The sequence below is a fragment of the Silurus aristotelis genome (genome assembly GCF_946808225.1).
Source record: "Silurus aristotelis genome assembly, chromosome: 28".
NCBI lineage: Eukaryota > Metazoa > Chordata > Actinopteri > Siluriformes > Siluridae > Silurus > Silurus aristotelis.
In genome coordinates, this window is record NC_139601.1 from 1,912,571 (window position 1) to 1,934,999 (window position 22,429).

The 22,429-nt window shown below is 42.4% G+C and overlaps 2 protein-coding genes across 2 annotated transcripts in view; both read right to left on the bottom strand.

Moving 5' to 3' along the window:
- atxn7l2a (ataxin 7-like 2a) overlaps positions 1-5,891 on the bottom strand; it is an 8,501-nt gene extending 2,610 nt beyond the window's left edge. The window contains exons 1-7 of the mRNA XM_083533803.1: positions 5,671-5,891; positions 3,594-3,662; positions 3,149-3,491; positions 2,801-3,054; positions 2,571-2,653; positions 1,121-1,332; positions 37-214 (exon numbers count right to left, since the gene is read on the bottom strand). Of these exons, the coding sequence (XP_083389929.1) occupies positions 37-214; positions 1,121-1,332; positions 2,571-2,653; positions 2,801-3,054; positions 3,149-3,491; positions 3,594-3,662; positions 5,671-5,800 (1,269 nt within the window). The 5' untranslated portion in view covers positions 5,801-5,891. The remainder of the gene's footprint in view (positions 1-36; positions 215-1,120; positions 1,333-2,570; positions 2,654-2,800; positions 3,055-3,148; positions 3,492-3,593; positions 3,663-5,670) is intronic.
- Positions 5,892-11,676: 5,785 nt separating this feature from the next.
- Positions 11,677-20,773, bottom strand: sypl2a (synaptophysin-like 2a). The gene is made up of 6 exons (XM_083533861.1): positions 20,589-20,773; positions 20,215-20,289; positions 14,711-14,826; positions 13,291-13,492; positions 12,372-12,545; positions 11,677-12,048 (listed from the first exon to the last, which is right to left on the bottom strand). The coding sequence occupies exons 1-6, from the start codon at positions 20,601-20,603 to the stop codon at positions 11,929-11,931; spliced, it is 702 nt and encodes a 233-aa protein (XP_083389987.1). The 5' UTR covers positions 20,604-20,773; the 3' UTR covers positions 11,677-11,928.
- Positions 20,774-22,429: the final 1,656 nt, after the last annotated feature.

A 22,429-nucleotide genomic window follows, 5' to 3' on the forward strand; every position in this document is an offset into this window, starting at 1 on the left:
ATTTTTTTTACAATACGTGAAAACTGTGTTGCCTACCGCGAGTGGTTTGGGATGCCAGGGGCTGGAGTGCCAGTCTGCAGGTTCATCGTTTCCCTCTCCCTCGCTTTCGTCACTGGAGATTCGACCCTGAGTGAGAGGTGAGGAAGCCCGAGCCACACCCTCCTCCCGAACCGCCCTCTCCTCCTCGGAGGCATTCTCCGATCCCGTTCGCGTCCTGTGGGTCACAAATGCGTTGCAAAAAACCCCCAGAAAATTAATATATACATTCATATACATGATTAGGAAGATTCATCGATTTGCGTTGGTGCATCGGCAATAAAAGTTCGGATCGTTTTTTTTAAAACATATTTGCATAATATAATTATCAGTAGTTGCATTATATTTTTATTATTTTTGAAAGTGACCAATAGTTTGAGACCAATATTTGATATGTAAATTGATTTCTCCTCGTTTCTCGAGCGCGTTCTCTCTTCACCGCTGCTGCTACGTGAATACGACGTATCAACACTACGGAGACCGAGGCGTGTCCCACAGAGAGTCACACAGAATACAGATTAACATGGCAGAGGTAGAGCTGCATCTTTCTGCAGACACAACAGGAGACGAACGTCTGCTTTTATTTAATTTTGTGTGTGTTAAATGGCCGTTAGAAGTCAGAAGGCACTTAAGTAAATTGATGATTAGCTGCAGAGTATCGTATATGTTCTATTCCATCGTTGCATTGAATCGCGTTGTGACGATTGAAATTTAAATCGTATCGCACGGCATCGTAATCAGGGTGGATCGTATCGCATCAGTAGTTGCGCTTCATATGCACCTTTAATATATCGCATCTTAAATATATCATAAATATATAATAGATGAAGGGCTTGAAATGCGAGATATGAAGAACTGCGACTTGGGTTTTAGAGATGAAATTCTCTTGCCAGGATACGAAAGATGCTCTTACAGATCTATAAAACTGACACGGATACGAGGGAGAAGTTTCTGTAATTCAGACGTGAGTGATGATGCACTATGACTCGTACGCAAGATACCGTTTGGATCGAATGACCCTGAATGGATTAAAAAAATAATAATCCCCGAGCTGCCCTGCTTTTCTCTGCCTCAGGGCTCGTACCTGAAGGCGGGAGAGTTGCTCAGGGGTCTCCTGCAGAACGGCGAGGAGTTCGGCTCTCTGGGAATCTCAGGGCTCGGGGATTGAGCAGCCGGTTCCTCGTTGCTCTGAGCGCTTCGCTCTCGGTTTTTCGAGACCATCTTCAGCTCTGCCACCAGCTGGTCGAAGTTCTTACTTCGACCGACGACCTTCCTCCGCTGGTGAATGGAGTGGATCTGTAGGAGGGAAAGAATATAGGTCATGTCAATCTGTATCCGTGTTACTGATCGGAAGGTCGAGGTTTAAACCCCAGGATCACAAGGTCCTTATGACTCTGTGCTCCAGGGGGGCTGCATCATGGCTGATCCTACACTCTGACTCCAGCTTCCTAACATCTAATATACATGCGACAAGTGTGTGTGTGTGGGGGGGGCGGCTCCTTTACGTTTGTTATATTTAATGATAACGATTCGGATGCATTATATCACTTTAAAGAGAAAAATGGCATCTGCATAAACACTTCCCGGGAACCAGCTTCATACTGAACATTCTGAAGGCCATGCTGCTGCTCTTCTGATGGTTATTAATTTTATAATACATTTTATTTTTGTTTAGTAAAAAAATAAATTATAATAATTAACTACTTTCTCATGCTGCCTTTTTTTTCTTTTCTTTTCAGCTTCGAAATAAAAAAAAATCAAAATAAGCGACTACTGAACAAGTTGGACAAAAGACAGATGGTCATTTCCTGTAATTCCTTCCTCATTTCCTGTAAGTCATGTCTGTGTAACTTCCTGTAAACACTGAGATGTAGGCATTAATCTAAAAGAAAAAGCGTTGTTTTACCTTACGGAACACAGCAAACATCATGGGTAGAAAAACATCTAGCCACTGACACCCACATGGAACAAAAGTATTGGGCACATGACTTTTCCAGCCATATGTGGTTCTTCTTCAAACTGTGAGCACAAAGTTGGAGGCACACAATTGTACAGGACGTCTTTGGATGCAGAAGCATGAAATTTTCCCTGTACTTGAACTACTTGACCAAAATCTGTTCCATCGTGACAATGCCCCTGTGCACAAAGCCAGCTCCATGAAGATATGTTTTATATAGGATGGAGCGGAAGATCTCCTGCTACTAAGCTCCAACCCGACTGAAAATCTTTTGGGATGAATGTGAACGCTGACTGCACCCCAGGCCTCCTCACCTCACTTACGTCGGCACCCGACCCTCGTTTTTTCGAAGGCTTCCCAGGAGAGTGGAGGTTCTTATAACAGCAAATAGGGACTAGATGTGGAAATCTCATACCACGAGGCAGTTATTTGATTTTACAGCCTTAAAAATTTAATTTTACCCTCTGTCGTCTTCATAACCGAGCAACTATAACGACCGCTACCCTACGACTACTACACGTGGTCAGATTGACCAGAATTAGCGTTTTAGATGCAGCGAGAAGGAGGAGGAACTCACATTGCAGGTTAACAGCCGTGTGCAAACTTTCTTCCTCTCCGGATCCAACACGCCGCAGTGTTTGTCCAGGTCACACTCTTTTTCTGCATTAAGGAGACATTTTCGTCCTTTTCATAAATAAAATCCGCGTCAAAAGATGAAAAAACGTGTGTAAAATATGGATGCGTGCGAAAAACTTAACATAATTTTGGTTTGCGTTTCCACATCAAGTGAGCTCATCTGATACTTACTCGAGGTCTTGTACGACCGGTTGCTTCGGGCGTGCGGTGCCGGGGCGCCGGACGATCCAGACTCCGCTTTCTGGCTCGGGGATTTCTCCGTGGAGCTCGGAGAGGGTCGGCTGGGTGACGGGCCTCCGTAGGGCCACGGAGGGTCTCTGAGACTCAGGGGAGGAGAGCTGCGCGGGGGCTCCAGGGGCGGAGGCTGCTTAAAGACGGTGGACTCTGAATGACCAGAATTGGAGGTCTTTTCCAGAGGCGAAAGGCTGCACGAGGAGATGAGAATCACAACAAACATTTCAGCTGGAGGACATTTCTCAAGACTCTTCAAGTAGCCCTTAAAAAAATGACACGTCTTACCGAACTCCGTCCTTGGGCGTCTTGGTGTGTTTAAACTGAGGCGGCGTGGAGGGCGATTGAGGCGACGGACGTGCCGCTCCTCCTCCTCCTCCGCTTTGGCTCTTCCCGCTCCAGCTGCCCGGACCGTGGGCGGTGGTGGGCGGAGCGTGTCCATGGCGGGCGTGGGAGCGCTGCTGGCCGGCTGGCGGTGTAAAGCGCAGGTGTGCATAGAGCTTCCCGACCGAGCCGTGCCTCCTCTCACAGTGCTTCTCAAAGGCCTGCGGCTTCACCACCTGACTGCAGTGGCTGCACACCACCAGGTAAAAGTCGTCGTGTCCCGGATAGTGGCCGAAGATCGACATATCTGTCAGTGTTCATGCAAGAAAAAAAATTTATTTTCGTTCCACGAAAGAGTTCTGAAAAAAAAAAAAAAAAACATTTTCGAGAATCGAGGACGAATCCGTACCCTCCTTCCTCAACGTCATGGTTTCCGTCGTTTTTTTGCCATTCTTGCTGCAATCGTCTGCGTCGGACCCTGAAACGGAAAAAAACTCACAGATTTGATTTCCTGAGAGAATTTTGTGAGGGTTTTTTTGTGAACAGGATTTCAGGACGAATGATCCCCTCAGGTTTAGGAACCTCACTCGTTCGCTCAAACAATTACTTCTGCAGGAAAATCGCAATCTGCTCTCTTCACATTCCACATATATGAGCTTGTCGAGGCCTCTGATTGGCCCACATCGTCGTGATCGACGCCCAATAAGAATTCGACAGCGAAGGGCTCTGAGGTGAAATACTTGCCCAGATCCCCCCTCCCCCCCCCCAAGATCAAGATTGATTAAAAAAATCAGATTAAATGTTGTGTAACTGTATGAGAAAGAGCTCGAATCAGATCTCAGGGTTTACCGTCACAATACCAGCACACGAGGCAAACCCTGAGAAACCACCATGACACCTCCGAACGCTACTTCCTGTCGACCAGGCACAACACGAGTCATGTTTTCCAGGAAGTACTATCAGGATACTGGCTTCATTCCACGAAAGGAAGTGGAGTAAAATTCCCGAGTGTCTAGAAACTCGGACTACAGTTTATCTTTCATTTCAGAGGCCCAAAAAACAGCCTGAAGATCTCGGGGCGTGATGTCTTCAAACCAGTTTTTTTGTGAAGGACATTCATGATTAGTTTGGGTTTGACTGAGGGGACCATACTCAGGATTTGGTCATTTGGTTTGTTGGGAATCAATTGACAATCAGAAACCACGTCTGTGGTTATTTTTTCCGTCTCGTGCAGGGAGACAGTACAGTGTGTGTACCTGAAACACCAGGTAAATGTCCAGTGATGTCTCATAGGTGTCCCAAATACCTCCATCCTTCCTTTACAGAGGCGTGTAACTAGAGGTGTCAGAGAGACATCTAGTGCACTTCAGGGCTCAAAGCAAACCATTTGAGATACGGCCCAGGCTGTGGGTGGGACACGACCCTGTGAACACCAAACCACGGAGGGTTTTAAAGCATCTGGAGGCCATGTGGACCTGGACCCCGGTGTACATCAGCTAGAATCAGGACAAGGCGTTTATATGATGAAGAAATTCGACACTGGGTTTATAAAATACCGATAAATCTTTAATACTGAAAACGGGGGGAGGGGGTGGAAACACTTGGCTAATTAGCATGAACTGAATTCAGGCCACACGAAAACCAGTTTATTACCTGAACCCCCGAATTTACATTTCTCAGGTAATATTGGCGATATTGCGATCATAAAAAAAATCTCCATAACCGGCACGTTATATTTTTTTCCTCGCCCGTATTCCTGCACGACACCGCCTCTTCGCTGTAATTGGTTAATCCCCACGGTCCCTCCGCTAAATGGCCAATTAGGACGCACGGGCAAGACGCGATCAACCAATCACAGCGCAGGAGACTCGGGTCCGGCGGAATAGCGGTAGGGGAAAAAATAACGTATCACCGGCGTCTAAAACGGAACGATATCGCGAGGTTGCCAATTCGGTCGAATTGATTCGATTGGATGAATGAGTTAAAATCCTTCCACGTGTCTTCAGAACATATTTACCGCGTTTCTACAGTGTAATTTAAACTTAATACGGCCCTCAAGATTGTGTATCTTATTACAGATATGAGGAATTCTGCCGTTTGTATATCGCGACCTGGCAACCCCGAGCACGGCGGCTAAGCTAAGCGGCTGTGCAGAAAGTTGTTCGGACGATTTTGTGTACGCCTGTCACTTTTGCAAAAAGAAAATTGTAGGCTGTGCGATTTGAGGTTATTTTGTGATTTTTTTTCGCTCCAGGTGCATTTTTTTTATTTCGAAACAACGAAGTCCGGAGTCATAAAGTGAGAGCAAGTATGCGCTAAGAGGACCTGAAGGAAACCACACAGACGGCCAGCGCTAGGACCTGGCAGGTTCTTTGTTTGGGTAACATTGGTTAGGGATGCCGTGCCTTTCGGCGAAAATAAAGCGCATCCGACCGACTTTTTTCACCCGAATGTGGGGAAAAATCGGTGGGAGGGCGATCACTCACCGTCCGATGCTGTCAGGTGAATCCTCTCTGCCCAGATGCTCCAGCTTTGACCCACGAATTCGTCGAGACAAGGCACCCGCCGTTCCAGAGCAGCCATTACTTTAACTGCGCGTTCACGCACCGCCATCATCACGGCGCGGCGACTCACTTACGTCATAATGCGCGCTCCCGCGGGCGAAGGCTGCACGCCTGTCTGCATTCACGGCTCTTCCTCTGTGTGCGTGCGTGTGAGTGTGTGTGTGTGTGCATATACTTATTTCATACATTCTCTTGTTTCTAAACGTGTCCACCATCCCCCCCATCTCAGAAATTTATTACTCGCTCTCTCAAAAAAAAGAACACAAAAACACAAATAATTTGTTTAATCTGGATTAATTTATTAAAAATTTCTTAAACCTTAGAACCAGGAGTTAAAACTATCTCATCACTTTAATATGACTTTTTTTAGGGGCCCCAGCACACATCAATGTGAAGCCTACCCCGGCCAGTGGGTGGTGCTGTAACACAATAAAACCCTCGAACCGTCGAAATCCTCAGATTCTTTTAGCTAATAATATACAAAAGAAGGCATTTAAACCATCCGTATTCTATAGTATCCTGTTGGTATCATATAGTCATAGTGTAAAGTCTCCCTCTGAGGTACCACTGACCAATGATCATGTCACTTTCTTAATTTCTGATCCTCCATCAAAGTTTCTTCCTTATTCTCAGGGAGGTTTTCCATGCTATAGTAACTACAGAAAGCTACTGGCTTTCAGCAGGCATTTAACAGTAGGTTAGTGGTGTCCAATAATTTCCAGAAAGGCCTGGTGAGGGTGCAGGTTTTCATTGCAACCAAGCCTTGCCAGATTCCACCTGTTTAGACCTTCGTTTTTTTTAAGGGAATATCAGGTGTGGCCTTGGCTCTATATTAGGAGATCTTTCACTCCAACCCATGCAAAGCAGATCTTCATAAAGTTTGCTTTGTGCACAGGGGCATTGTCAACAGGTTTGAATCTCCTTGTTCAAGTAAAGGGAAAATTTCATGTTCCAGCATCCAAAGACGTCCTGTACAATTGTGTGCATTTAGCTTTGCGATAACAGTTTGGTAAAGAACCACATATGGTTGGGAAAGTCATAGTTTATCACGTACTGCTACGACGTTATTCTCAAAATATCAGTGTCAAATTGTCATATTGGAAGATTTAAGATTAATCAGCTAGAATAAACAGCTCAGTTCCGCCAGAAGTAAGACAAGATGTCGACTGAGATCCGAGAAGAAACGCGATTATCAGAGAGTGACCGAGAGGATGAGTTGAGTGTCGTCCACATAGCAGTGGTGAAGTGTGAAGATAAGACCTCAGCAGGAGATTAAGTATCAATGGAGAACAAAAGAGGAACCAGCACTAAACCTTGTGGGACAACGGTGAAAAGCAGATGTGGATTCCCCTCAAACCCACCTGCTATGACCGAAATTCCAAGACGGAAGAGGTTGGTCATTAGTTGAGAAGCTGTGGAAAGCTAGATGAGGATGAGGATTGAATTCAATAAGGCTTATCGAGCAGCATAGAGCCTCTCAATGACATCCACCGCGAATGTTCTAGTGGAATATGGTGTGCTGAACCCACACTTGTTCAAATCTAGAAGGATTTTCTGTGACAGATAGAAAGACGGAACGAAGAGAAAAGCGTTCCCGTTTAGTATTTGCCTAAATTGTAAATCTGTTTTTAATTGTTATTTGCGAACATTATGTCGTGGACGTTACATCTGACGTCATTACTTTTTTTTTTCTCCATCTGACGTCATTACTGAACGAACGTAGACGCGCCACAGCTCGAACCGCGACCGTGAAGCGTTCGCGCATGTGCGTTACAGGTCAGGCTGCAGTTTCTACGACGTGCCGCAAGGAGGTGCGATATCACACCACACCGATCCTCCACCCAACATAGAAGAACTAGAATTTTATTTATTATTATTATTATTATTATTATTATTATTATTATTTGTATTGTTATTATTATTATTATTATTATTATTAATATCACCATTATTATTATTATTATTAGGCGATGTTAGAGCATTTAAATTACCTGAATGCTTATATTCTTGATATTTAAAAATTGTACACACGTGCTAGCGTTCTGTTTTTTTTTTTTTTTATAATTTCTACAAACACACGCTTTTATTCATTTGCTATCTATTATCTGGTTTGGTTTATGAGAAGTACAAGAAGTCTTCTTTTTGTTAATTATTGCTGAGAGTTCAAACCCCAGAAATGTCCACTAGGGGCACTTTAGAGTTTTTTACAGGTTTATAACCCGTTTATAAGGCGTAATAGCATTCGCTGAACGGTGATATTGTGATTTGTGGTGAGATTAGGAAGCAGGTTGAGACTAAAGAATGTCAGTAAGAGTGTGTGAATGATCGTGGCGGACAAAGTACACAAACCATGTAGTTAAATGTGACTCCAGTAAAAGTAAAGTCCCTTTCACTTGAGTAAAAGTCCAAAAGTTTTTGCCTTCAAATGTACTCAAGTATCCAAAGTACTATGATTTATTATAACTATAATGTTCCTGTTATCATTTTTATTACAAGAATCTTTGTGATCACCTCAGTTTATGTGAAAAGACTCTGATGTGACTCTCAGCACACTGATCTATTAATAAAATGATATTAAAGACTCAAACACTGATTTCTATTACAATTATCATGAACCCAAAACCTTATTTTTCAACTACTTCCAGAAAAAGCATATAAATGAGGTCACGTGTGTAGTGGTGAGTTCGAGTCTGAGGTTTCTTCATCATTTATTCCTCTGTAAATGTTCTGAATGTGCTGAACTGTATGTTGGTGATCGGTAGATAAGCGCCAAACATTGTTTTGTTTGACCAGTTAAGTTTTTATCCTAAACAACTGATTGCGCTAAATGTAGTTGAGTAAAAAGTAAAGTAGTAATGCAGTAAAGTAAAATCTCCTCAAATGGAAATACTTCAGTAAATTACAGATACGAGAAAAAGCGACTTGAATACAGTAATGAATTGTATTTACTTCCTCACTGTTCACCAGTGGTGAATAAGAGGGAGGGCAGTGGAGTGTAGTATATTTTGACCGAGTCATCTCAAAGAGTGATTCGTTTATTAAGCATCGCAAAATCTCTGTAGGTACAGAAATCAGAATGGAGTAGTTTACCTCTCGAATCGTCGAGTACGAGTCGTTCGTTCTTTTGTAACGTGACTCCCATAGACTAGACAATAGTGATAAAAGATCGGATCATTTTAGCGACTTGGTTCTTTGAATCTCGTGCATTAAAATGAACGAATCTTTTATTGAGTCATTTAATGATCATAAATAAATAAAAATCCTATTTTTCGGTAAACAGATCCTGCAACACGTCTACATACACCAACTTTGACTACAGTTCTAATAATAAAACTATGACAATGCAGCTCATATCTTCTGGTCCGTGTCGTTAGTTCTTTTGGCACGTGACCCCCATAATTATTGTGACAATCGTGTCACCAAAAAATAAAAATAAAAGGATAAAGTCACGTGACAAAAGAACGACTCGGACCAGAGGACTCATGAGATGAACGACTCAATTCTGTTTCCTGTATAATAGACTGCATAGTGTCTATTGGAGTCACGTGATTAAAGAACGACTCAGACTAAAATTAATATCTGTATCCATATAATCATACCGCCATCTAGTGGTTGGTATCACACAGCAGTTTCACAAAACACACAGACACAAAGCAATAGAGCTCTCTTCATTTAATACTTAACACAAAAATTCACAGAAAGCAACCTGCAAAATGCAAACTCAGTAATTTTTTTTTCCTTCTTCTCAGGTACAAAATGTTGCGTAAGAACGTATTTCAACCTGTTTAAAAAAAAAAAAAAAAAAAGATGTCTAACCTAAAGTGTATTCAGGTGCCATTAAAACATCAGAGAGCCGAGGTGATATGAAAACAAGCAGGTATGCTGGAGTTTAAAGCTGCACAGACCGAACTGAATTCACTGTGTTTATTAATGTTAATATCAAAACTCACTTTGGAACAGTTTCTGTGAAAACACAATTATTATTATAAAAAAAAAAAAAAAACTAGGATTAGAGATTAAGGCACAGTGTTGCTAAGGCGCTCAGATTTCGAAGGCACAAAGGCGAATCAAAAATAAAACAAATGTAATAAAATAAAACATAAGAAACAGAAAGCGACAGGGTGATGTGTAATCGTGTTATTCCTCTCAACAAGGTCATGACACTTGGTGTAAACTGGCTACAAGTGATGTAATAATTACTCGCAAACAGGCACGTGGTAATAAATCGGTCACACAGGTGATTATGTGGAGTAATGATGGTTTATACAGACGTCTTATCGTAGGTCCTTATTATCGGACCAAAAGAGGAAAATAGAAATCAGTGTCGGAAATCAGTTACAACTCAGATTAATAATTAGGATTTTCTTCTTCTCTGTAAATGAAATGTCAGCACATGGAAGTGTAGTGTTGGATATTAGATTTTCCTCAGAGAGGAAATAAACAGGAACCAAAAAAAAAAAAGGAATTTAGTGTTTAATTGTTCCTATTTTTGGACACAACTATACCTTCCTCAAAAAAAACAATCTGTTTGGTGATGGCAGGTCATTTAACAGCAGTTATCACGCAATTAAACGAAAAGCGTGAACACGTGGAACATGACGTGGTACGATATTAAGGTCAGGAGTCGGTCAGAGATCTCAAAGAGACCACAGGACGTATTAAAGGCACTTTCTCAGAAGCATCTTCATACTCTATATGTGTTTTTGGGGAAGCGATTTGCATCCCGACACACGTGTGTAAGGCACGGATTTGTGAATCGTAAAGCAGAAGAACAAAAAAAAAAAAAAAAACACACAATTATATAAAGAGACTCAGAAATCTATCAGTGGATTATTAGAGTGTGTGTGTGTGTGTGTGTGTGTATACACAGTACAGACCAAAAGTTTGGACACACCTGCTCATTCAAGGAGTTTTCTTTATTTTCATGACTATGAAAATTGTAGATTCACACTGAAGGCATCAAAACTATGAATTAACACATGTGGAATTATATATGGAATTATATACATAACAAAAAAGTGAAGTGAAAATATGTCATATTGTAGGTTCTTCAAAGTAGCCATCAAGAGAATGCCAAGAGTGTGCAAAGCAGTAATCTAAGCAAAAGGTGGCTACTTTGAAGAACCTACAATATGACATTTTTCAGTTGTTTCACACTTTTTTGTTATGTATATAATTCCATATATAATTCCACATGTGTTAATTCATAGTTTTGATGCCTTCAGTGTGAATCTACAATTTTCATAGTCATGAAAATAAAGAAAACTCCTTGAATGAGCAGGTGTGTCCAAACTTTTGGTCTGTACTGTATGTATATATACATTCAGCATATACAAACACACACGCACGTTTAAGCGCATATACAGTTGAGTGCAAAAGTTTGCACCCCCTTCATATTTTATATTCCTTCCAAATCAACCAAAAACTAGATTATAAAACTGATTTTTAATTAGGAAAAAAAAGTAGAACCTGTTTGCTGACGGAGCTGAATGGAAATACTGAGCTGCCAACATTTCTGACAATTAAAATATCTAGTCGCTGAGGAAAAAACAAAAGAAAAGAAGATAACACACAAGAAAAAGGGTGAACATGGCACTAAATTCGTTTATCGCTTTGAGAAGGAATGGAAATGGGAAATGCTGTAGCTAAAATATTGGCACCTCAGGATATAACCAAAAGATGATGGTTTTTTTTTTAAACATCTTTAGTAAAGGATGAAGAGACTAAACATTCAAAAGTAATAGATAATATCTGTAAGGGGGGGTGCTAACTTTTGAACTCAAAATCGAGCGTTTTCTTTTATTTTGAACTAATATACCATTTTTTTATTTTATTTGTGGTGATAAAGGAAAGTATTTGGTGAGGTGCTGGCAGACAAAAAGCATTTTTTTTTCTTGCACTCCACTGTAAAGACAGAACGAGAAAAGATTAGTAACAACGCAAAACAATTTATGGGACTAGAACATTTGCACCAGGCAACACAACCGAGACGAACGCTTTTGAGCTTAAACCCAAAGCTGAAAAGGTCCAGGGTGGACGTTCTGAACGCTGAAAACAGCACCCGGACCAGAGCGTTCTTCTTATCAAACTTTACTTTAGGACGAGTCTGTGTGACCCCACAGTGGCATACTCTAACTTCTGATTGGCTTGAACGGAGTGGGAGGAGCCTGCCTTGTCCAATTAGGAGCTGCCGCCTTGCTCCATGTTAGAGGGAGGCTGCGCAGGCTTGTGGAACGGAGTCTCCTTAAAGATGAACCAACAGTTTCCTGCCCACAGGATGAGATTGAGGAAGCCGAAGACCTAAATGAGAGATGAACAGAAGGTTTGTATTGTATATCAACAATTAAGTCATGTCCCCACTAATGTGCTCACGTTCAGTACAGGGACATGAGATGCTTCAGCGTGGATGAGCAACATTTGGGTAACGATCGAAAACGAAAGTGTGGACCAAAGAAAATTTTTAGACAATTTTTTTTTGCTGTAGATGCAGCCTCACACACACACACACACACACACACACACACACACACACACACACACACACACACACACACACACACACACACACACACACACACACACGGTTATTAGATTATTTTTTTATTACGAGATGTTTCTCTCACCACAGAGGAATTAAGGCGCCCCATGGCAGGGTGGAGTTTGGCCTCACACTTCGGAGTGCAGTAATTCACCAACTCGTCGAGGTTGGTGGCGTGTTTCACGTCAGTCAGACCCTTTCCCCAGGCAGAGGACGAGACAAGCCACAGGAACGCGAAGATCCCGCTCAAAATCAGATCCTGGAGAGGGAAAAAAACACAAAAAACTGAGAAAAGTGTGGAGAAAGTAAGGCGGTAGGGATTTTTTCTTATCTCCAGATGCCTGCTGTAAAACTGAACTAATATTTATAGCTGTACATCAAACAAGTGGGCGTGGCCTAAACTAGAAAGGCGGAGTTTTATCTGCCACACCTTCAATTATATCTAAACCCTAATGCCAGGAAAAATATTAGAAATAGAATGTGGGTTTTTTTGTGTGTGTTTGAAGCATCCTGTGAAATTTTCTTCACAAAATATGAACAAACCAGCAGCCTCGTTTACTTTCACCTTCACCACATTTGACGCACGCCCTCATCCAAATTCTCATTCAAACAACTGAGCAGTGGAGGGTTAAGATCCTGGTCTTGCTCAAGGGCCCATCAGTGGCAGCTTAGCTGTGGTGGGATTTGAACTCATACCCTTAGGATTATCCATACATCATAACCACTGAGCTAAACCCCCTTACCACCATGACCGTGACCGGGCAGTTCCTAAGGATGAATAACTGAATAATTGCACAGCATCTTTATTTATGCCATGAGCACTGATTTTCGTTCTTATTTATTTCCTCATCATTTTATGAAAAGCAGGATCACAGAATCCCACTCCAGATACACGGCCAATCACTAAGCAAACTCTCTTGCATTTATTTATTCTTTCTATCCCTCTCTCCCCTCTTTTTCCTCATCCCTTTGCAATGCAACAGTCCTCATTCCCGCTCACTCACCACAACGGGTCCTCGGGGTGTTTCTCTGTAGATGTGCTGGTAGCCCAGGTACAGGATGAGGGTGAAGGTGCAGTAGAGGAAAGCAAAGACGCCCACGGACACGAAGAACTCGGCGGAGGACGAGAAGTCTCCACGCAGGTAGGTCACGTTGCCGGGCAAGGTGGAGTTGCAGATTGGGATTTGGAAGGATTGACTGGGAAGCCTGATAAAGAGAGAGAGAAAATATAGAAAATGTCTGAAAACCAACATTTTTGATATTAAATCTTACGCTATGTTAAGTAAAGAAAGTGTATGTAATACAGAGTGATATAAAGAAGGCAGGGTGCGGTAGGTTTAATAAAACACGCCCCTTTGCCACAGCAAGGCTTCAACACAATGAATGATTAATGACGGACGGCTTTTTATCTGTTACTGGTCACATTTTTTTCTAACTAGGAATCTGCAAAGCCTATTTCCTGAAGATCCTACAGTCTGAGGACTGTAAAAGAAATAAAAAACAAAGACAAAACAACACTTTACAACCTTGCAAGGAGTCTTATAGTTATAGGACGATATATATAATGATTATACAATGTGTTCATTGTTCAGTAAAACGTACAATTCTACGTGTAATCCGTTACTAAATATACAATAAGAAAAGACAGCATTGGGTCAAATTTTCCGTCTAAACACACTTACAGGACCTGACTGACGGAAAGAAGAAGAAAGAAAGGTGCTTTATACTTGTCTGAGGTGGTATCAAAGTTTCGACTATCACCTTTAAAATAGTCCCTTTGCACAGCAATACAATGCTCCCAGCATTCCTGTCGTTTCTGGAACATGTCCCGAAGTCTTCTTTTTGAAGCACCTTCTGCGAGTCACTCTGGATCTCCACGATCCGTTGTCAAAACGGCGACCTATGAGCTGGATCTTCATCATCTTCAAATCTGGCGAGTAGGGTAGTGCAGAAGTGAGATCATGCGGTTTCAAGAGAGACGTGTGAGGAGGAGCCTCGATGACGGGGTGTGCACTTGTTCAGAGCAGCACCAGTTGCACGGCTTCTGATGTACACAGAACGATCTTTTTTGGCACACTGACATAAAGGTCAGTGCTCCCTGTGACTGTGCGTGCAGCCTCGTGCTGCCATCTGTTGGTGTGTTACAAAACTAGGCTCGAAATTTTTTGATACCACCACACACTTTACAGTAAAATTCTTTCTTCTCATATCCCAGTGATGTTAGGAATGTCAGGGTCAGCCATGATACAGCTCCCCTGGAGCAATGAAGGTTCAGGGCCTACCCCAAGGGCCCCAAGAGTAGCAACTTGGCGATACCGGTTCTTAAACCCTCAACCCTCCGATCGGTCATTCACCTTTAACCTCTGAGCTACCACTTCCCCCTGTGGACACCTTTTTGAACAATGCAATGGTGATTCTGTTTACCTGAAAGGATAGCCGAACTTTGCAGTAATGTCCGTAGATTTATCTGGACATTTAAGCGTCATGATCAGGGATCCCTCATATCCGCCAGTGGTAGCAAAGGCGAAGATGCTGAAGAGCTGCAACATTAGAACAACATTAGACTTTCAGATGAGAGCTCTCATCCCAAATGTACTTGACTGTCCAAAATGTAATAAAAAAAAAAATCTGGCTCGAGCAACATCCCAACATCGAACGGTCAGAGTGTTTATTACCGTATAAATTAACAACTATTTAATTGACGCTATTTAAAGAAATTAAAATAGAGTCGAAGCAAATGTCAGTCGATAAAATAACTCTAGCTTTACCTTTAATAGCACCATCCTGAGACGTCAAAGACTCGACAGAGCGTTATTAATATCTACTCTAAGACCTGCGTGATAAGAAAGCACCTTTCATCTTCTGACCAATCAGGTGGCAATATCGCAGGTTGTAGTTCGAGTAAAACCAACCAAGGTAAAAAAAAGAGGAGTCTTTTTGATGTGTGGAATGTAAGAAGGTCTACGCCACGCTTAATAGAAAATATTTCAACGCCCACGTTTGGATGTAAATAAAAATATCCCCGAGTGCATTTTTTTTTACTTTTACCGCCCCGACATTTCATTGAAGTCGCAAAACGCTGCTCAGACTGTGTAGATTTTCTTACTCTACAAGCTACAATGAAGACAAACAACCTGCTCATCATCATGGATACACCGAACTCTATTTCGCCTGCAGAACTGACGATAAACAATCTAATTCGGGGCCTAATCTAATCTGGGCCAGTAGAGTTAGATGTGCGTGCATCATGTGTGCAGGAAAAACGCAGAGCCGAATCAATCATCCGTGTAGACTATAGTAAATATAATGTTAACCTTAGTCTACATTGTATACTTCTCAAACGTTCTTAAACGTTCCCAGCATGAATCCCTCTCCTCGCTCCGTTTCCCTTTCTGTCCCTCTCCGCATTTCTCTGACTCAGCATCCATAATTCCACCACTTCCTGCCTCTCAGGAAAGAAGCTGCTTATAGGTCGTTACAGAAACCACCCGAATCATCATCATCTCTGTGTGTCTGATATGCTGACTCAGCAGAGTTGAGGAAGAGGTATAGCGTACGTTTGAAGACCACCAAAACGCTCTCTGAGTTTCAGCAGAAATTCAGTCGGAACAACGGGGCACTCGGTGGCCACAAAAGAGCTGACGGAGGACATACGTGTGCGGTATTGTAAATAAAGTCAGCGGATGAGGGAAAGGGATTCTTTTCGGAGCCGTCGTCCATCACAGGAGTGGAATTCAAATCCGCAACGATAAAACAAAACAAAAAACGACAGCAGATCCGAGCTCACGGTGTAGATCCGAAGCAAGGCTTTATAAACAAAAGATGGATGTGTTTCTGAGTATAGAAGACATTTTAAGATGCACTGGAAGCCAACCCATCTAAACGAGCTTTCACTGATTCCAAACTAGAAGCCGACCGTCATCGGTTTTTCGGTTCGGCTATCGTCAAAAATCCATCACGATAGTTTTTCTGGGTAGTGCCGGTGATGACGAGAGCGGCCTCTAGAGGCGAATCACTGACACCACATGTCAGTTTGATCCGACCTAGCTATCGGTAAAACCCACTATCGATCGCCCCGGGGTCGCCAACTCCTAGTTCCAAAATAGTTTCCATTTCCCTGTACCACACTGTATTTAGATAACTTGGTTATGGAATTGCTTTACTGAAACATTCTATGAAGGATATGAGATACATTATGAGGAATTATCAGAATTAACTCCATCTGACCCCCTGCTCTGATCAGAAACATGTTTGTGCTGCAGATATGCTGCAATGATCATTTGAAAATCTGTCCAATTCGTTCGGACCCTCTGGATTTCTCGTTCATCCGGTCTCGAACAAAGCGAGGTCAGTTAATAATTACGCTAATGTTAACGGATCTGCTCCTCGCTCGGTGCCGGATTAAACTTTACCGCGGACACACTGCTGAAAGAATAAACCACGCCGGCTCACGGGAGGGGCGACGTCAAAACACCGGCCTGTGTGAGAACAAACAGCACGGCTTGGCATCTCCATTGTGGATTTCTGGCCATTTCGCATCCTTCAATTTTCTTTTCTGTTCTCTTCCCAGTGAATCACAGTTCAGTCAGACCCGAGTTTGACCGCAGGTTTGTGACGGAATGCTTGAAAACGGTGCGAAACGAACCGAAAGATCGCCTTATGAGGTCCTGCCCGGATCCTTGTACACACTGTAGTGCGTGTGGCACTAAATATAATACTTCGATATCAACGGAAACCCAAACGATACACAGACAAGAGTTTTGTTTTCATTCAGGATCCGAATAAAAGCGTGCACATGATAAAAGATCAGTGTGAGAGGTTCAGCATCACTGCAGCACCACGGTTTCGGTTTAGATCAGCTTCCACACTGAAGTTTTGATTTCACGCTTGCTTTCCCTTCGGTCTTGTGCATGCAAAACGAACCTAAAGACGCTATCGTCAGCTCGATACGCTTCACCTAGATTCTCCACAGCAGGTGAAAAAAAAACTAACAAACAAAAAAAAGACTCATCTTTAATTCATGGTCACGTTCAGGATCTTCATCCCACATTGTTTACCATTTCACACATCACCGAGCCTCCACCACCATCATCATCATCATCATCATCATCATCATCCCTGTTAACAGAAGCCGTTCAGAACACAGACTGATTTTGAAGAACAAGTAAACATGAGGGAGGGCGAACAAAACGACGCACTAGGCATGTAACGATTTGCATTTTTTTTTTTTTAGCCATGCTTCACATAAGAAAAGACAAAAGTCCACACGTCCTTCACTCAAGTAAAAGTGCAGATACTCATGTTTTAAAAGACTCTGGTAAAAGTTCTGACTGCACTTTTTTACTCAAGTTAAAGTAAAGAAGTTTGGGCTCTGACACGTACTTCAGTAAAAAGTAGTGATTATTACTACCTGTTTTAGTGTCACACTGGTGACTGAACCTCACATCATATTAATACAAAAGAATTTCAATTGTTGTTCTCTACTGAATGTGTCCAGACTGAAGATCCACCATATAGAACACAAGCAAAGAAAAGATGATGATGATGATCAGGAATGTCTCTGTTCTCGGTCATCATCAGTGACTCCCTCGGTCATATCCACGTTAACCCCAGACTTCTTACTGCCTTCCGTCTGCTCATTGTGAGCTTCATAATCTAGTCTACGTCTGTGGTGTGTGGGAGACAGGAAACGATACACCAGCGGTAGATCAGACGGGACACGATCATGACGTTCGAATCGAGCTCGCAAACATTCTAAACGATTTCCACACCCCAGGAAGTCCTAGTTCCAAACATCATACCACATCGTCCTAGTTCACACGACATCATACAATTTTATATATCAAACTGATCATTGTGGTGTCTGTAAACCCATCACTCATCTTTGGCAATTTCTTTTTGAGGACGTTTTGGCGCATCGCAGGAGAGAATCGCGATACGATATATCTGCCGTATCGCCGAACCCCAGAATTTCAATACCGTGACCTGCTTTCTCAATCGCTTTATCATTCATTTATAAACAGCCGAAGACTTAAAAAGGGCCGATGTGGCCTATATAGCAGAGCAGGTTGTTTATCTTTAACCACTGAGCTATTTTTTAACACACTGAGGCCCCTTTTCTGTAATGCAGATTCTCGTTTTCAAGAGTGAGAAGGAAATTAGCCACCTGCTCGTTCTTGTGGACTAGTTGGCCTTCATACGGCCGTGTTTGTGTGTTAAACAGGACGCGGCAGGTTTCCTGGTAACTCCCCTCCTGCCTCAGCGTGATTCTGATACAAACGGCCCGTCACCTCCTCCTTCTCCCGCCTTAAGCAAACAGAGAAGAAACTTCCTTTCTGAGAAGGCCTGATCCTGCACTATAGGCTGTAGGAAGGATGGAGGGATGATTGTGTGTGTGTGTCTGAAAGAGGCAGCTGCTGGCATCTACTGTAACATGTTCCTTGGCTGGTTTTCAGCTCAACCCTGAAACGCTACACCTGTTAATTAACATTACAGCGTGGAGACTGTTATAAAAAAACAAACAAGAAAACGTTATGCTAAGACGAACAGAACACTTTTCTGCGACGGCTCATGTGACCATCGTGATTATAAAATCTGGTCTCCGACGTGGTTTCGGATTTCAATTCGTTCTTATTCTGGACGTGAGATCTTTACAGTATTTATACTACACGTACGCCCAGAGGGTTCAAACACACGTACACATCAGGACTGCTGTGTGTGTGGGGGGGGGGGGGAAGAAATAATGAAATATTTACAGAGTAAACACAGCTCTTTGTTTAGCTGTAGTTGTATTTAATGTAAAGGGCACACATGTGAAACCTTCTCCACACTCAAACATGAACAACTGTAACTGATATACGGTCACCATGAAGAGCAGCTGGAGCTGAGTGGAGGAGCTGAGAATATTACTGAAGGGTGTGTATGCTTGCGTGTGTGTGTGTGTGTGTGTTTGTGAGTGTGGAGGGGGTGTCAGGGTTTGGCATGTAGATTTTCCTGGGCCCTATGCTGACTGTTGCTCAATCTTATGTTTACCGATCTACGAAGAGCTAATTACAGCTCCTAATCCGGTTCACTCAACAACACATGTAAACTTTTAGGAACTCCCGGCATAAGAATTTGCATCAACGCGATTCACGTGAAAGAAAAAAGAGCAACCTGGGCAACATATTACCTCAGAGAGGAACCGTGAGGTCAGAGAACACCACCAGTCTGACACGTGGTGTTTCATCTCAAAAAAAAGCTTTTTCACCTATTTAATGTGATCATGGAGAAGATGCAAAGTCAAATAATAATAATAATAATAATAAATTAACAATCCCTAAATTGCAAAATCCTGATCTGAAGGGGGATTTATTTATTAGCAGCAAGCACACATTCTGTCTTCAAAGTTGACGTGTTAGAAGCAGGAAAAATTAGCGAGACTAAGGATTTGAGTTTTACAAATTGTGACGTCTAGACGTCTGGGTCAGAGCATCTCCAAAACTGCAGCTCTTGTGGGATGTTCCTGGTCTGCAGTGGTCAGTATCTATCAAAAGTGCTCCAAGGAAGGAACAGTAGTGAACCAGCGACAGGGTCGTGGGCAACCGAAGAAGTTAATGGTGTTAATGCTCGATGGGTCAAGACTGTTTTAGCAGAAAAAAGGGGAACAACACAATATTAAGCAGGTGGTCATAATGTTATGCCTGAACCTGATCGATGTATGATGTATACTGTGTAAACACACACATATTTGCATGCATTTTTTTTATCAGAAAGTTTCACTTTGTGCATAAGTTTGTGCCCCCTCACTGTCTAGAACACAGTCATGTGATCAAGTTCACCTTGAAACATACGCCCACGTTTCTGACTCTTTTTCCTCTCTTTCTCTCTGCATGGTTTTTAATCGCATTGTAAAGTCTGTTAGACACTAACTTATCCCAGAAACTCACCCACTCCAGAAGACGAATAAATCCCAGCGGCTCTTTCAGGGGTCCCAGGTCCAGTTTGAAACCGGACCGAAGTTTCTACATTGAAATAAAAGAACAAATAAATACAAAAATCATATAAAATCTTTTTTTATTTTACATCTGCTATCTCTAAATACGTTAAAAACGAGTTGCGTCCCAAACGGCTCGACGTTCCGTATGCAGGGCGCCACATCTGGAGCGGACGGCGTTCAAGCACATCCGGGGTAGTGCGCATGTTTAGGGCACTAGGGAGCAATTTGGGATGCGGCCTCGCTCAGAGCAAACAGGAGGGTTATGTCGGAGAGCGACGCGCAGAAAAACCCCCCCCAAAAAAACAAGGAGGAAAATTAAATCACCTGGGGCAAGTCCATGGTGTGAAGGATCTCCTCGGGCTTCTTCTCACAAGTAGATGTGATCTGAGGTGGATAAAAATGGAGCAGATCGCGGAGGTTCCGGGGTGTAGGAGGTATCCGGGAGACAGAAAGATTCTTGTGCGTCGGTCAAACTTGTCAAACTTTCTACCCAGCAGCGGTCACGTGACCTCATTTCACTCTTAAAGGGACAGACTTCCCTTAAAAAGAAAAAAAAAAAGTTTCTGCACCCATCATCACCACCATCATCATCACACCCACACACGTGATTGCAGATCACAGCAGATTCCAGAGATTTCCCTTCCCCCCCCCCCCCTCCACTCCTCCATGAAGACTTCCCACTAGATTTTGGGGATTAGTTCATTCAGCTCCAAGAGCATTAGTGTGATCAGGTCTTTCAAGTTCTTCTTCTTCTTCTTCTGCTCCAACCTTTACACGCCATGTATGCGACTCTGTATATTTGTGTTCTTCAGATGTTGTGTCTGGTGGAAGAATGGGTGTGATGGACGTGTGTTTTCGGCTGTATCGTGTATTTATTTATTAACACTGTTTGAAGGACACATTTATCCATTACAACTTACACTTTGTTTTTTTTTTGTTGTTGTTGTTGTTTTTTACAACTGAACAATTGATGGTTTAAAGGCTTTAAGAACAGTAGGATTTGAACTCACAACCTTTCGAATGATAACAACTTTAGGTTGAAAACACGTCCTTATAGGAAAACTGTAACTGTATTGAAGGGTAGTGTCATTAAGCTAAACTTCTGCCTGGATTTTATTTGTAAGTAAAGTCTGTGGTCCTGTTATAAATTATATGATGCATCACCAGGTTCTGGTTTTCTTATGGAAACTTTCAGGCCTTTTGGTGCCTCACAACCATACCATGTACAAAATCTTTCCACAATTGAATTCGACTCTTCAATACGAGCGGATTTGGCACACACACACACACACACACACACACACACACACACACACACACACCCTCTTTTAAATGAACAAAACTTGTGAACTTGTGTGCAAAAATTGCTGCTGAACATCCAGTGTTTACATATACAAGGTGGTATTCAAAAATGTCAAGACTCATTTTGTACGAGGCCAACAGATGGCAGCACGAGTCTGCACACACAGTCCCAGGGAGCACCGACCTTCATAAATCAGCCTGCTGAAAGATATTGTTCCATATACATCGATAGCTGCGCAACTGGCGTTATTCTACACACGTGCATTACCGCGACTACTACTGCCTTGCGTGCACCCTGTCACTGAGTTCTCTTCACACCTCGAGTTTCTCGCCGAATCAAATTTTTGCACCCACCCTACTCGTCACATTTGGCTCCTGAAGATTTCACCTCTTCCTGAAGATAAAGATCCATGTCTAAAGTCGCCTTTTTGACACCTTGTGAAACTCTAGCGCAAATAGCAGAAGGTGCTTGACGCGCTTTGAAAAGAAGTTGTAAAAACTCTTCCTCCTCTTCTTCTTCTTCTTTTGCCTTCTCTTGTTAGCATTATTGTAAGCATTTGTTTTACTGAGTCTCAAATCGAGCACCAAAATACACCATGACGCACACATCTGGCAATTGAAACAGTTCGTGTGGAAACAACAAAAGTTCAGTTTGGTGTCCTGATGATTATGTAATTTAAAACACTTACGAGAATATTTTGTCTGAATGCTTTGTGTGGAGTTTGGTTTTACTAATAATAAACATACATTTGCATAAAGCATCCATAAGTGTCCATGAACATGTTGATTAGAGTATTAAAAAGTTAATAATTTAAGGTACATTTAGAACAGATAAATATGTGCAATTAAGTTTTGATTACTCA

Bases quoted from the DNA above. Each gene is read 5' to 3' on its own strand.
- sypl2a (XM_083533861.1), bottom strand. The intron at 13,493-14,710 runs GTAAACAGAATC...TCTCTTTATCAG, and splicing joins AAGTTCGGCTATCCTTTCAG to GCTTCCCAGTCAATCCTTCC. The intron at 12,546-13,290 runs GTGAGTGAGCGG...TTCCCTCTCCAG, and splicing joins CACCCCGAGGACCCGTTGTG to GATCTGATTTTGAGCGGGAT.